At 46.9% G+C, this 14,794-nt stretch overlaps 2 protein-coding genes and 1 long non-coding RNA gene across 4 annotated transcripts in view; 2 read left to right on the top strand and 1 right to left on the bottom strand.

The window, feature by feature from the left end:
• TULP3 (TUB like protein 3) overlaps nt 1-3,373 on the top strand; it is an 84,426-nt gene extending 81,053 nt beyond the window's left edge. For both annotated transcript variants that reach the window (XM_038394808.2, XM_043514484.1), the window contains one exon: nt 153-3,373. In XM_038394808.2, the coding sequence (XP_038250736.1) occupies nt 153-286 (134 nt within the window). In that variant the 3' untranslated portion in view covers nt 287-3,373. The remainder of the gene's footprint in view (nt 1-152) is intronic.
• LOC119852887 lies at nt 1,501-10,112 on the bottom strand. The gene is made up of 4 exons (XR_005291867.2): nt 9,931-10,112; nt 5,089-5,924; nt 3,778-3,836; nt 1,501-1,633 (listed from the first exon to the last, which is right to left on the bottom strand). It is a non-coding gene; the product is annotated as an uncharacterized LOC119852887 (long non-coding RNA).
• A 172-nt stretch (nt 10,113-10,284) lies between these two features.
• Nucleotides 10,285-14,794, top strand: part of TEAD4 (TEA domain transcription factor 4) — an 80,057-nt gene continuing 75,547 nt past the window's right edge. Inside the window, exon 1 of the mRNA XM_038394842.2 lies at nt 10,285-10,412. The gene's annotated coding sequence lies outside the window, so the exon portion shown is untranslated. The remainder of the gene's footprint in view (nt 10,413-14,794) is intronic.

The raw sequence follows: 14,794 nt of genomic DNA on the forward strand, positions 1-14,794 counted from the left end.
ACTATTGTAGAAAAGCAGATTCTGAGCCACTCTGGTAAGGAGGGGAAAATGGGATAGTCTCTCCAGTCAGGTGTATTTGGAACTCTTTCACCTCTTACCTCTCTCTCTTTATGAAGTAGTTGGTCTATGACCCCCTCTTTCTGTCTCCCTAGCTGACTACATTGTGATGCAGTTTGGTCGTGTAGCAGAAGACGTGTTCACTCTGGACTATAATTACCCCCTGTGTGCCCTCCAGGCCTTTGCCATTGGACTCTCCAGCTTTGACAGCAAATTGGCATGTGAATGATGGAGACAGCAGACTTGGATGTGGAATCATGAGAAGTATCCTGGGGACAGAAGGGGAACTGGAGACTAGAGATCTGTGGCCTTAACAAGAAGCAAATAGTAGATTTGGGGGCTTTACAGTAGCTGATAGGGACCATGACCCTTTTGGAATGGAGATCTCTGCATGTGCATTGGGGGAAGGCGAGGATAATGTGTGATGTCTTTGTCATCAGTATTAATGCTGCATTGAGACTCTTGATGGGAGATGGTGTGTGAGAGCTAATCCTGCTCCTTAGCAGCTAAGCATCACTGTGACTAGGAACTCCTGCAGTGGGGATCAAATTAATAGTGTTTTAGTGCCCAGGTGCCTTGGATCTCACAGCGCCCCTGTGCTCATGCAGCATATATTAAGATTCATTCAGAGAAGGAAGGACAGGTACAGTCTGTGCCATCTCTTGCCCCACAGAGTAACTCTCCTGTCTAAGGCAAAGTACAGAGAAAGAAGAGAGGGTATAAGCCTGATGCCCCTTTGCAACTGTAAGCAGTGTTCTGTGAACAAAGAGTAGGAACAAACCCCATGCTTCTATAGCCACCCTTTTACTTTGCAGGATAATTCTCGTTCAAGGCTGATGGATCCCAGTTCCTGTTAATTGTTCTGCTGCTCATTACCCTGTGACTACCCTTTTACCAAATAAAGATCCCCCATCATTAGGGATGTGAGAAAAGCTCTTATGGTCACTTCTAAGTGAGAAATATTTATATTATGACCATCACTGTTTCTTTTATTCCTAACAGCTCTAAAAGTGAAATTGAATAGATCATTGGACCTGACAGAAACTGGCTGAGAAGGGCATGCCATTGACTATTCCTGAAATGCAGCATTCTGATTGCCTTAAATATTAGATTCTATAGGTCAGTCAATCGGAAACATTTTTTTAAAATTTCTTTTATGAATAAAGTTTGCTGCATTTTAGGAATAAACTGATGTCTGAAGCTTTTCTTTGTTTTGTTTAACTTTTTTCTCGGCAAATAAGAGACTCTCCTGCAGCAGTCTGAATAGCTGATTCCAACTGCATGTGGTATAATAACCATAGATATCTCAAATCATGACCAGTTCAGTCAGTTTTATATAATCCATTTATTCTGAATATGAGAAGATTAACCAAAAAATAAGATTATAGACATTTTCCAAGACACAAGGAAAGAAGAATATTGCAACAAGAGTGGCCGAAGTACTGCTCATCGAGCTCCATAATGTGTCCTGCAGCAGCCTTCATCTTTAATTCTGGGTTGCAGTCAGTGGAGCTCACAAGTCCCAGCATGCAATCCTCCTTGATCCACCAGCCTCAACTTGCATCAAATTGGAGCACTGCATATTGAGACCTATAGGTTACATGGGTTGCACATCTGCTGTATACTAAAAAAGAGGGCAGCTACCATCCTGTCTATTTCATGTTCTTTCTGTACAGCTGTCAGGATCTTTTCTTTCACATTCATTATGTCCAGTTTATTGCTCATGTATCCCTCTGTTAAGCAAACTGTGGGTGTCCCCTTTCTTGAATGTACTGATCTTTTTTTAAAGGTCATTGTCAGCCCATAAGTCCTATCTAGATGCTCTCAGCAACCGGACTTTCATCATTATGAAAGTCTTTGCATTATATGTCACATAAGTCTCTATACTGGTAGGATATAATCTTGCTGTTTAATTTTCCAAAACCTCAAACTTTGTGTAGACATTTTGTGATGCCAGAAAAAACGCTTCAATCATAGTCGCATGTAATCTCTGTATTTAATTGTAAATGGTGAATTGTTGCTGACAGCTCCAGTTCTAGAAAATGCTTATCTCACAAGTGCCCAAGCTACAATGGGTGAGGTGCCATTGCATTCAAAGCAATCTCATCAGCATAGCACTCAGCAAAGAGAGTTTGCGCCAGGTGCCTCTTTTTTTGTGCCTTCATGCACTTCCCGCATGCATCTCCCACTTATGCTCTCTTGTGCTCCCAACTGACTGCTCTGCACTCCCTGTATCTACCTAGAAAAGCCAAGAAACCAGTTAATAATGCCTCTGTCACAATTACTTTGTAACTAGGACCAGATGTAGAAAATTACTTTATGTTCGCTTGGGGTTATTTGTAGGCAGTGCATTAATTGCTAGTCCAGAAAAAGTTTCTTTGTGCTTAGCAAGCTGCCCCGCAACTGCCTGGTTCATCTCTCCAACTGGGCCAGTCAGCAAGGGCTCTCTCAAACTATTCAAGGTGGTAAACCCATGGGTGAGCTTAATTGACCATGGCTAAGTCAGTGCCTGTGATTCTTTAGGTTTCCTCATTAAGTTGTACAGACAGATGACCGAATTTCTTGTCTCTTCTGAGGTGCTTTCTATACTGTGGGCATGTGACCCTTCACTTACCTTCTAGTATTGAAACTTTTTCATGTTTCAGTTTTTGAGGTGGTTGGTTTTTTTTTTAAAGGGATTGTACGCAATGACCTTGCTCACACTAGCATTAAAGTGTGTTAGCCACAACTGTGTTTAAACACAGGTTATTGCTAGCAGGTCCAAGCATGGTTTCTCTTGATAATTTCCAGCAAGGAATTTTTCTAAAAAGGGTGATATTGTTGTGCTAGGAAACAGTCCTATCAGCTGTCTGTGGGGTCAAACTAAAAGCTTTATTTTCAGACAGAAATCCCAGTGCACGCTGCTCAGGGAAATGGTACGTTCTATCACATTTAAATCTGACTCTGGGTATCTTGGTGTCAACACTAATGTGGACAGAAGCATGGGTCTGTTTCTTTTGCCGTTTGAACAGGCAATAGCAATGCAGGTGGTGGGCATTTACCCTTTCTCAGCTGCTTTCAGACATTTTATATATTGGAGGCTTCAGTACCCTGCCCCGTTCTGTTTGGGTTTTTCACTCACTCTGTTGCTACTCTGTGTGCCTAAGGTCCACCTACATGACTGAGAGGCTGGCTTTGTGTGCTCCCTGCTGCTTCCAAGCTTTTTTTTTTGCTCTGCAGAAACGTCCAGTGCTTTTTGGTCAAACATTGTTCTACATGAATTGTATTTATAACTTTTGTACTCTAATGAAAATAAAGTAATTTATAAAAAACAAAACCCTAAACTCTGAATTGTTTTTACCTTGTCCTGTGGGATTTTTGCTGCACATGGTAATTCCTGTCAGCTCGCTCTCTCTCTCCCTCCCCTCCTTTGGCTACCTCTCTTTTTCTCCGTCTCCCTCCACTCCATCTCTCTCCTTTCTGTATCATTCTCTCCTCACTTGTCTCCCACACTTCTCCTCAATGCTGGTTTTACAAATATTTAGACGTGTGAGGATCACCTTGGAAGCACAAGTACTACCAATTTCCCTTCTGCACCACTCCGAGCTGCTTGCTGTCTATTTGTTCACTCCCTTCCCCTTGATTCTCCTGCCCCTTACACCCCTTCTCTCTCAAGTGTTATGGCTACTGTTCCCAGCTTCAGACCTGGGCTCCTGAGGGGGGTGCATTGGAAATATTTACCCAGCCCTGGTCGCTTGCTCCAAGCCTGTCCTGTTGTCCAAGTGTCACATGGTGCAATTCTGGAACAGGATTGAAATAGTGTGAGGTAAAGAGGGGCAGTACTGAGCGGAGGGTGTTTTTACTGGGCTGATATGAAGAGAAGTAAGTGTCTGCCTCACAGAGGGGAAACGTCCTTGTTCCAGTGACTTAAAACTGGACATAGGGGAGATCTAACTTTGCAGGCCCCTGTTCTGAATGCAGGTTGAACAATCATGCCCATTTCTCTCCAGCTCCAGAATGGATACACGGTGCAGGCACTTTCTGCTCTGTGTCTGTCTCACAGATCAGCAGCAGGCAGTTGCTATCTCTAAAGCACTGTGTTGACTGCTGTAATATCACGCTCTCACTCCCACATGGAACACGACACCCAGAAAACTCCAAGAACAGGCTGGGTACATGAAGCAAATGCTACAATCCAGTGTGAATCCTCATAGCAGGACTCAGAATGCGGCAGCTTCAAGGTGCTGTGAGGTCTCCAGCTGATACACATCAAAGGCAGGAGTATTAATTTCTTGCTCTTTTATGGCTCAATCCTGCTTGCATTGAAGTGTTGATATCAATAGGAGTAGACTCAGACTCTATTATTTAAAAGTATAACATGATGACAAAGCACACCCCACCCAACATGCTCTTCTACTGACTGGTATTAATAGCTCTGTGCACTTCACAGCTATTGTTACTGAAAAAGAGTAACACAGGCGGCAAGCAACTATTCCCCCACCCCATCCTTTTCACAGATGGAGAGCTGGGAGTTTGCAGGAGGTCACTGCAGTCAGAGCTGGGGATAGAGCCCTGTCTAAACAGCATACCCAAGTCTCATCCACATTGCTTTTCTGAAGGAATGTGTCAAATCTATGGGTTTGAGTGCTGTCTGTAACCACTATATCCCACTCTCTTCCAGAGCTAGAAATAGAACTGGGCATGGGTTTGGGCTACGGGTGAAGTATTTGTTGTACCCCCCCCTCCCCCCAGTGGCTGATTGACATGGAGGATAATAGCCTACTACTACTATCAATTACTTATTTAGTTCAAGTATCAGAGTAGCAGCCGTGTTAGTCTGTATTCGCAAAAAGAAAAGGAGTACTTGTGGCACCTTAGAGACTAACAAATTTATTAGAGCATAAGCTTTCGTGAGCTACAGCTCACTTCATCGGATGCTCCGACGAAGTGAGCTGTAGCTCACGAAAGCTTATGCTCTAATAAATTTGTTAGTCTCTAAGGTGCCACAAGTACTCCTTTTCTTTTAGTTCAAGTAATAGAGGTCAGCCTTACCATAAAGGTGAGAACAGGCTAAAGGTCAGAGGCTTCTCAGGAGTTCTTGTTCCTGTGTCTTCCACCATGTTCAGTCTATGGTCCCTGTCTCCTCATTCTGTTGTTTTGTCCTGTTCTCCAGGGAGTTCTTGTTCCCCTGCTGGGACTCAGAAGTCATTTTCCTGTTTCAGTTTGGATAAATCTTTCCACACCTAGATAAGCTCTGTGATTCTTTTCACTAAAATGTGTCAAGGTAAAAACTATTACGATTGTACATAGGTGTTTTAACATATAATTGGCAGTTGATATATATGAATACATGTTGTTTCCACTAGATTTGAAGGTGGGATCTGATCTCATTTGCTCTGATAAAAGGAAAGTGATGGTTTAAAAAGAGAACCACTGAACTATGCTACCACAAAAACAGGGAACTTAAAATACAAAGGTGAACAAAGAATGATTTTCTTAACTTGAATTGAGAACCCCATTTATAAAAGAGAACCTAGAACTACCCTTAGAGTGCAGTTTTTCTCTGAAAAGCAATTCCTATGATGAATTCCATATTTGTCTATCAACAGCTGTATATCAAACCTGTTCAGTTAACGGGAAAAAAGATTCCACTACTTCTGACCACCCCCATCAAACTCCATTTGCGTGCTCTGTCGAGTTCTTTCCTTGCACATCATCTCCACTCCTAAAGGTTCTACAAGCCAAATTCTACCCTTAGTGACACAGGTGAAAGCCCATTCATTTCAGTGGGTTTCTGCAACTGTAAGTGACTGGAATTTGGTGAACAATTCTGTTGATGATTCACAGGAAGGAATAAAATTCAGCTCCGTCTCTGAGCTGTGTTGACTCTGCAGGGCGAACATGAGAAAAAATGTACATTAGCCACAAAGTCAGCAGATCTGACCTTCAATACACATAGGGAGCAGATGTAATGAGTAATAACATGCCATTTTTACAAAGTCATTTTTCACAGTAGTATTGCACTTTAAACATCCGTTTTTAATCTTCACATGGTTTAGCAGAGACCCACAGTGGCTAAATGGGCTCATTACAGGTATACATTTAAAGGAAAACTGCAACATACACTTGAGTTTACTGTGTAGAATAACACCACACAGAATACATGGTTTATTTTAAATTATCAGTCATATCTTTATGTACATGGATATTACCTAACATTGTATGACTTAGAAAATGTGTGTGGCCTCTGCATTCTAAGAGAAAATAAAAATAAAAATTCTAATTGTATCTAATTACAAAGAAAAGTAACGTATATGTATATTGCACATAGGGACATTTTCAAGCTCTTCTCCACAACCACAAGGGCTAGGAGCTTACTTTGAAAGAAAGGAGGAAAGCTGAGACACTCACATAGTCATGTGCCCCCACAAGGTGGGACTTAATCACTGGAGTCCGCAATGCTGCTGAGAAATTTTAACTCTGTCTCAGGTCTTATCTACACTATCTTGGTATTGTTATTCTGGTATAGCTATACTGGCAAACCCCTCTAGTGTGGCTGTAGTTATACTGGTATAAAATACTCTGGTTTGGGGAACCTGAGGGCTAAAATGCTTTAGTTTAAGTGAAGTCATTAGGCTCAGTGTGGGGACGTGTGTTAACTATACAGCCTGTGTTATGCAGGAGGTCAAACTAAGAGGATCTAAAGGTCCCTTCTGGCCTGAAACTCTATGAAATCTATACTCTATGAAACCAGCATAAGTGATACCAGTATAAGCACAGTTATACTATATAACTGTCTGCAGTAGGGCTTTTACTGGCATAGCTATATTGGTTTTTTAAAAAAAAAATCACCCCCCAAATGACATAGTAACACTTGGTAAAATTTTTAAGTATAGACCAGGATTCAATTTCCTCAGTTGTAAAATGGAGAAAAGTGCCATCTTGGCACATAAGAATATATCCCGCTGTTCATAAGTTCAAAGGGTCAGTAAAGTTGTTCTGCCCTGCATTTGCCTTCCTAGTTAAACTAACCTACTTTGTAGGGTTTTTTGAGAGGGTTAGGTAGATGTTTGTCAAGTGCTTTGAATATGAAAATGTGCACAAGGGTGAAGTGTTTTTATAATATAAAATGAAAGTGAAAGAATGGGCTGTGCTGGAGGGAATGGTGTGGGTGACTCAGTAAAGAGGGGCTCTTTCTTCTTAGTCAGTACTGACCCCAATGTCTCCCTGCATAGCACTACAGCAGGGGTGGCCAACCTGTGGCTCCGGAGACACATGCGGCTCTTCAGAAATTAAGGCGGCGTCTCCTTGTACAGGCACCGACTCCGGGGCTGGAGCTACAGGTGCCAACTTTCCAATGGGCCAGGGGGTGCTCACTGCTTAACCCCTGGCTTTGCCACAGGCCCTGCCCCTACTCCACCTCTTCCCCCCCCCCCCCAGCCTCCTGCATGCCACGAAACAGCTGATCAGGAGGTGCGGGGAGAGAGGGGGAGGCGCTGATTGGTAGGGCTGCTGGTGGGTGGGAGACGCTGGGAGCGGGGGCAGGGGGAGAAACCGAAGGGGGTGCTGACGTATTACTTTGGCTCTTTGGCAATGTACGTTGGTAAATTCTGGCTCCTTCTCAGGCTCAGGTTGGCCACCCCTGCACTGCAGGGTTCTGTGTTTCAGGGAGTGGGGTGGGTAACTTGAGAGGAGGTGCTATATTCCTTCTGACTCAGTGCTGACCCCAGTGTCCCAGCATGGGGTAGTGCAGTGGTTTTCAAACTTCAGGTTGCGACCCAATACTGGGTCACAGAATGCAAGGCACTGGGTCGCCTTGCTCAGCACTCAGGGATCCTGGCGGCTGGCCAAAAAAACTAGTAGTCTCTACCTGTTCTGACATTGTGCTGTGCCCTGGAAGCGGCCAGGAGCAGGCCTGGCTCGTAGGCAGGGGGTCCACAGGGCTCTGCACGGTGCCCCCACCCCAAGCGCTGGCTCTGCACTCCCAGTGGCCAGGAACCGGCCAATGGGAGCTGGGGTAGGGCGGTGCCTAAGGGTGAGCATTGAGCCGCTTGTGTACCTCTGCCTAGGAGTCGGACCTGCTGGCCGCTTCAGGGGCATAGCAGAGTCCGCTGTGCCTGGGCAGGTGGGAAGGCTGCCTCTGTACCCCAGCTGCGCTGCTGACCGGAAGCTGCCAGAGGTAAGCCTGCACCCCAACTCCCCCCCAAACCTGGATCCCCTTCCTGCACCCTCATCCCCAGCCCCACCCCAGAGCCTGTACCCCCAGCCAAGCCCTGACCCCCTCCCACACCCCGACCCCCTAGCCCAGCCCAGAGCCCCCTCCCACACCTGGCATCCCTCATTCCCAGCCCCACTCCACAGCCCTCACTCCTGCACCCCAACCCTCTGCCCAGCCCTGATCCCCTCCCACACCCCAAACCCCTGATCGCCAGCTCCGTTGGGTCACGGGCATCAACAATTTTCTTCAACTGGGTCGCCAGAAAAAAAGTTTGAAAACTACTGGGGTAGTGGATGCTGTGTTGCTTGGAGAAAAGAACAGGAGGACTTGTGGCACCTTAGAGACTAACACATTTATTTGAGCATAAGCTTTCGTGTTGCATCCGATGAAGTGAGCTAAAGCTTATGCTCAAATAAATGTGTTAGTCTCTAAGGTGCCACAAGTCCGCCTGTTCTTTTTGCGAATACAGACTAACATGGTGCTACTCTGAAACCTGTGTTGCTTGGAAGTGCCATCTTTGGGGCCAGTGAAGTTTTTTTAGCCTTCGTCCCCTGTTGCAGGACATTGGGCCACTACTTATGCACCTCAGGGACAGAGAGTTTAGAAAGCATCGGAAAATCAAATGCTTATGGAAAGGGAATGTTTTAGTGGAGACATCTATCTCCACTCCCTCATGGGAATGAGGCCTACTAAAAAGGAGTGCTCAGCAGGGGGATGCAGGAGCTGCTCCTGCCTGCATTGGAGGTGGTGCTTCAAATGGGGAGGCGGGGAGGGAATCTATCATAATCCTCGTTCTCACACCCGTGACGCTACTTGCGATCTGTGTTAATATTTATTACAAAATAATCACAGCCAGGTTTTAGCTCATGGAACTATTTATACCTCTTTCCTGTCACTGTTGTTCAGTGAGCAGGGAGTGACACACCAGAACTCCCTGAGGCGATGTTTTTAAATGTTAACTCCCTGGCCACGGAACAACCCCACTTCCAAAGTCCTTCCCGAGGGGAGGCCAGGGCTCCCAGCCCACCCCACCAGCGTGAGTCAGGCGCCCGCCCAGACCCATGGGCGGCTGCCTCTGCCAGCCCTGCCCGGCTCGCCTGCGGCCCACCACGGGCCCGCGAGGACAATCGCCCCCCAGTCGCCACAGGGTCGCCCCTTTTGGCTGGACAGAATCCTGGAGCTTTCCTCCCCTGACACCAGGGTGACCAGACCGCCAGTGTGAACAAAACCCACGACAGGGGGTGCGGGCTAATAGGAGCCTATATATGAAAAAGACCCCAAAAGCAGGCCCTGCCCCTGTAAGATCGGGACGGCTGGTCCCCCTACAGGACGGGCTCTTTAATTTCAGCATCATCTTGACTGCCTGGAGCCTCCAGGACAATCCTGGAGGGTTGGCCACCCCCTCGCTGCCGTGATTTCTGCCGCCGCCCCCGCTTTGCCCCTGCGGCTCTGCCGTGCCCAGCCCCAGGTCCGGCCGCAGGCGCGAACTCCTTCCCCTGCGGCTGCCGGGAGTTTCCTCTCGCCCCTGCCTGCCATGGGCCCGCTTCTCCCGCCCCAAGGGCTCCTCCCCCCCGCCCGGGCCAGAGGCGAGCCCGGGGCAGTTTTGTTCCCAACTCCGCCCCGCCCGCCGGCCTCCTCCTCCCTCGCCCCCTCCCCCGGCCGCGTGCATTTCATACCAGCCTCATTCCTCGCATTCCTGCCTTGCTCCTGCCACACGCCGCCGGGGGGTGGGAGCGGCCCGGCCCCTCCCGGAGCCTCCAGCGCCCCCCCCCCCCCGCTCGCCAGGTGGGTGCCTTCCCCCCGGCCCGGCCCGGCCCGGCCCTCTGGCCCAGCCGCGGCGCCCCAGCCTCTGCCCCGCTCCCAACTTCCCGCTGTTGCTCGGGGAGCTGGGAAGGGAGCCCAGCGAGCGCGGGGCGGGGCGGGGCCGCTCCAAGGAGTTTGTGGCGGACTCGGCGCGAGGAAAGAGGCTGCTCCCGACTCCCGCCGCCGAGAAGAGGGGTGGGGAGCAGGGAAGAGCGAGCCTGAGCCCCCGCCGCGGGAGTAACCCTCCCCCTTGCCTTTGGCAGTAAGTCCCGGAGCCGAAGGCGGCCCAGGGGAAGCGGCTTTGAAGCCGGTTCCTCCGCATGTAGGGAACCAAGCGCCGGTCTCGACTCTCCAGGTCAGGAACTGCGGTTTCAGCCCCCGCTTCCGCGGCGGCCGAGGGGGTGGGGGATGGGGCGAGCGGGGTGAAGGGGGCCTTGGGGAAGGGCGGAGGGAGACAGGCACCAATGGGCAAAGAAAGACGCTGCTGGGGGCTGCTGGCTGTCTCCCCCCCCCCCTTCACTTCCCAAACTGGAGGAACTTGCTGCTCCAGAAGAAAATAGTGAGCGGCGCGTGTGGAAAAGCCCCTTAGCCTTCAATAGAGCGAGCGCCTTTTAGTGACTGGCTCTCCTTGTGTCACCGTTCCAGACCCCGGGAACGGAACCCTCTGTTTACGGTTAAATGCCATAGGGTGGGCCACAAACCCTACAGGGAAGTCGTGAATTCCTGCGGGACTTCCCCGTAAGGGTGAGAGCATGTTCTCTGGGCACCGGGTATGGAAAAATGGAGCAGGATGAGCGGAGCGGGGGGCGGGGGGGGGGGGGTTACGGATCGTTTCTCATGTGTGGAAGGTTCTCCTGCAAAACCACTCCTGTGTTTCACCCCGCAGGTTAAGTACATTGCAGCCAGGAGTGAAGGGGTCCCTGTCTATATTGAAAGTGGTGGAGGCCTGTGGGTTCTTTTGGGGTGCAAGGACTTCTATAAATATAAGTTTCAGAGTAGCAGCCGTGTTAGTCTGTATCCGCAAAAAGAAAAGGAGGACTTGTGGCACCTTAGAGACTAACAAATTTATTAGAGCATAAGCTTTCGTGAGCTACAGCTCACTTCATCGGATGAAGCTCACGAAAGCTTATGCTCTAATAAATTTGTTAGTCTCTAAGGTGCCACAAGTCCTCCTTTTCTTTTTGTAAATATAAGGTGGGATTGGGGGGTTTTTGTTGCTGGCGGTGGTGGTGGTGGTTGGTTTTTTTTGTTTTTTTTTTTTTGTTTTTTTTTTTTACGGAAACTTGGCCTCAAGTGATTGATAGTCTTTAAACGCTGAAATCAGCGTGACTCCTCCGCAAATAAACCACACCAAATACTTTTTAAACGTAGGGGGCGGGCGGGGGGGGGGGAGGGAAGGAGACTGCTTTTGTTCCTGTTTCCTGCCGCTTGGAAAAGATCGGCGGCCACCAGACTTGATCTTGCGGTCTGTGCGCAACATTGCAGGAACCATTTATCCACCTGTCTGTCTGTCTGTCTGTCCATCTGTCGGTGGAGATGTCAGAGGGTTCATTGTCTCAGCTCCTAGGGAGGGAAACAGAGAGCAGGACAGGGCGCTGGGTAATGGGGCGGAGTGAGAAGCACAGAAGAAGGGGTAGAGAGGCTGAACAATAAGGACTGGGACCTGATTAGAAAGGCTGCTGCTCTGCTGTAAGCGTTTTATCTTGGTCGTTTTTCTCACGGTAGAGAAGAGACTGGACTCAGCCCTAAGGGGATTCTTTATTGAGGGTGCTGGACACAGACAGACTTTGTGGTTCTCACTGGCTCTCTAGCTCCTAGACTTACTAAAGGCAGCCTGCTGCCTGTTGCTGCATAATGTCACCTTACAGGGTTTCCCTAAATTCTGGCCTGGACTTTCCACTCACTCACTGGACTACAGGGCATATACTTGTCTAAGACCAAAAAGGGACTTTCAGTGGAAATTGCCAGCTGATCATATCAAATATTTTTGCTTGTTTGTTTTTTTTCCCAGAGAAATTCAGAGTTCAACCAGAATACAATAAATTAGAAAGTGTGAGATTTCCTGTTGATATTAGGTGATAGGAATCTCTTCCACCCCTTCTCACTTTCTTGCATGTACTTTTGTATTTTGAAGTCTTTTTTTTCTTTTTTAAAAAACTATTAAAATAATATATGAAAATAAAAACAACTAATTTAGAACTTTAATAGAAACCAATATAACAGCAGCACTGACAGTTTCTGGGGCGTTTCCATCAGCCAGTGACTGTTCTCGTGTGTCACATTATGGAGAAGAGGATCAGAGACAGCAAAAGGTTTAGAACAAAGAATTGTAAGAATATGCTCTGGGATTTTCTGTCTAAGTCACTTGACTTCAGCGTGAAGAACGCTATACAGAGGACTGGGGTGGCTGTTGAACAGTAAAGTGTTCACAGTAACTTATGCACAAGACACACTGTTCTGGGTGATTGTTACAGTCGTCTTCACAGCTTTTGTTCCCTATTTTGTGTAGGTTTTTACATCTAAAAACATCAGTTGTGCCATTGATAAGGCCGTGATTTGAATTCTTGGTTCTGTAGCAACTGAGCGCAGTTAGCCCTGGGGGAGTTCAGAAAGTTAACTCTCTCTGACCAGGCCAGTACGATATTTCAGAGGGAAACAGCAATTCAGCCTTATCTGTTCATAGAAATTAAAGACCAGTTACATCCTCCGACCCATCATCCATCTCTTGGGAGGTGGGATGCAATGCAGAATTGTTCCCTAAACCCCATTTGATCATGTTTTGTCCAATCTGGTTTTAAAATGCCACATGATAGAACTTCCACCACTTCCAAACCCTAATATGTGTCACTGGCAGGAACGTTCTCCCAATATTCAGCCTAATTTTCCTTTTCTTAACATTCCATTACTTCTGTTTATGCCTCAGTAATTCATCATTTTCTCTCCATGGTGTTTACATCCTTTAAGTACTTGTGAACTGTTATTATGTCCCTCTCAGCCCTTTTGTAACCAACCTATACTTTTAATCTGTCCTCATAAATCATTTCTTCCAGGCTTCCAATCGTTTGTACTACTCTTCTCTGAACTCTCTCCAATTTGTCATCATCCTTATGGTGACATGGGTTCCAGGATGAAATGCGCTATTTCAGACATGGTCATGCCAGGCCTAAAGAGAGGACAAGCATCTCTTTGCGTGAAGTGATGTCTGACAAAATGACATTGATCATTTATGCAGCCATACTGCCTTCCAAACTCGTATCTGATTTGCTCTGTATGCCCATTCTAGGGTGTCTTTAACCGGTGCTGCTTCCAAGGTTTCCCCCCACATTGTATATCATGCCATTTCCCCTAGTTGTACTGGCTTTAATTTTTTCACCTGAAATCTTGTTCTACTTTTTTCTGCCCTTGTTTGTTTCTAAGCTCCGTCGGTCCCTTTAAATCATCTCTTCACTGGTGTTTGTAACTCTGATTTGGCATCATCTACAAATTTTGTTAATGTGACATTTATTCAGTCTTCAAAATCATTAATTAAGATGTTAAATAAAACTGGACTAACACCGATCCCTACAACTCCTCAACAGACACCGCAGCCCCCTTGATGCATTGTTATTTATAATTCCCCTTTGCTCTGCAACCTTTATGCCAATTTTCCATCTATGTGAGTGTTGCTATACGAGCCAATTTGAATTAATTTTTCAGCTGTGATTTCCCAGAAGAGAAGCAAATGATTTCCTAAATCTAAACTTATTACATCATCTACAACCTTTCTTTCATTTGCTAACTTTGCAATTCTGTCCCCACTCAAAAAGCAATCAAGTTTGTCAAGATTTACAGTGGACTTTACAAACTCATATTGCTTTGTTCATGGTTCACTGCCATCGATCTAGTCATCTATCAGTCTGGGCATCTCTGTTGTGCTTATCACCATGGTAAATGAGCACCTAGTATGTTACCGGTTAGAGCCCTGATCCAGCAAAGAGATTACAAAAGCCCAGGATTCTGCCTGCATGGAGCTACTTGCAGGATCTTGAACAAGATAAGTAGTTAATCTCCCCCTCCTTATTTTTGTTTCCACCCCTTGTAGTCTCCTCGTTCTGAAGAGTATTCAATCGCTCCCAATTGTTTTTTACACTAGACAAAGTAGGCATTTTCCTGCTAGAGAAGGTCAGTTTTTCTATCTAAAGGCACCACAGATGGAGGCATGGGTCCCTTGGGCTGTTTTGTAAGCTTTTAGTTCCACTGTTCATATCTCATTTTTGATACCAATACCACTAGCCTGGTTTTGTATTCCAGCTGCTGGGCTTCAGTGCATCCGGTGGAAGTGGTCACGTGGAGCTGGGCATGTGTCTTTGGTGTGTCTGCTGTGCTGTTGTCATAGAGAAAATAAATTAGCATAGTCCTTACAGTGTTTCCCTTCAAACAGTATGGTAACCATTAATGAGAGATGTCCAGTCAAAGTCTAATCCCCAGTAACCAATGGCTGCAGGGCAATAAGAAAGGGAGGAAAGATCAAGAGAGCACTGAGCACCTGTAGAGTGAGAAGTGAGTGTGTGAGACAGCTACAGCTATGGGATGGTGCAGAAATAGGGATGATGTGATGGTTTGTGTCAGCCCATCCGGGCTGAAAATATCCCGCCTGAGTTAGCCCCTGGATAGAAAACACAAATATTGTACCGAGTGCAGGGAATGTACCTGGGACTGGTGTGTTTTAAAGGGACACTCTCAACTTGAAATCTAGTC

Source organism: Dermochelys coriacea, chromosome 1 (genome assembly GCF_009764565.3).
Source record: "Dermochelys coriacea isolate rDerCor1 chromosome 1, rDerCor1.pri.v4, whole genome shotgun sequence".
Taxonomy (NCBI): domain Eukaryota; kingdom Metazoa; phylum Chordata; order Testudines; family Dermochelyidae; genus Dermochelys; species Dermochelys coriacea.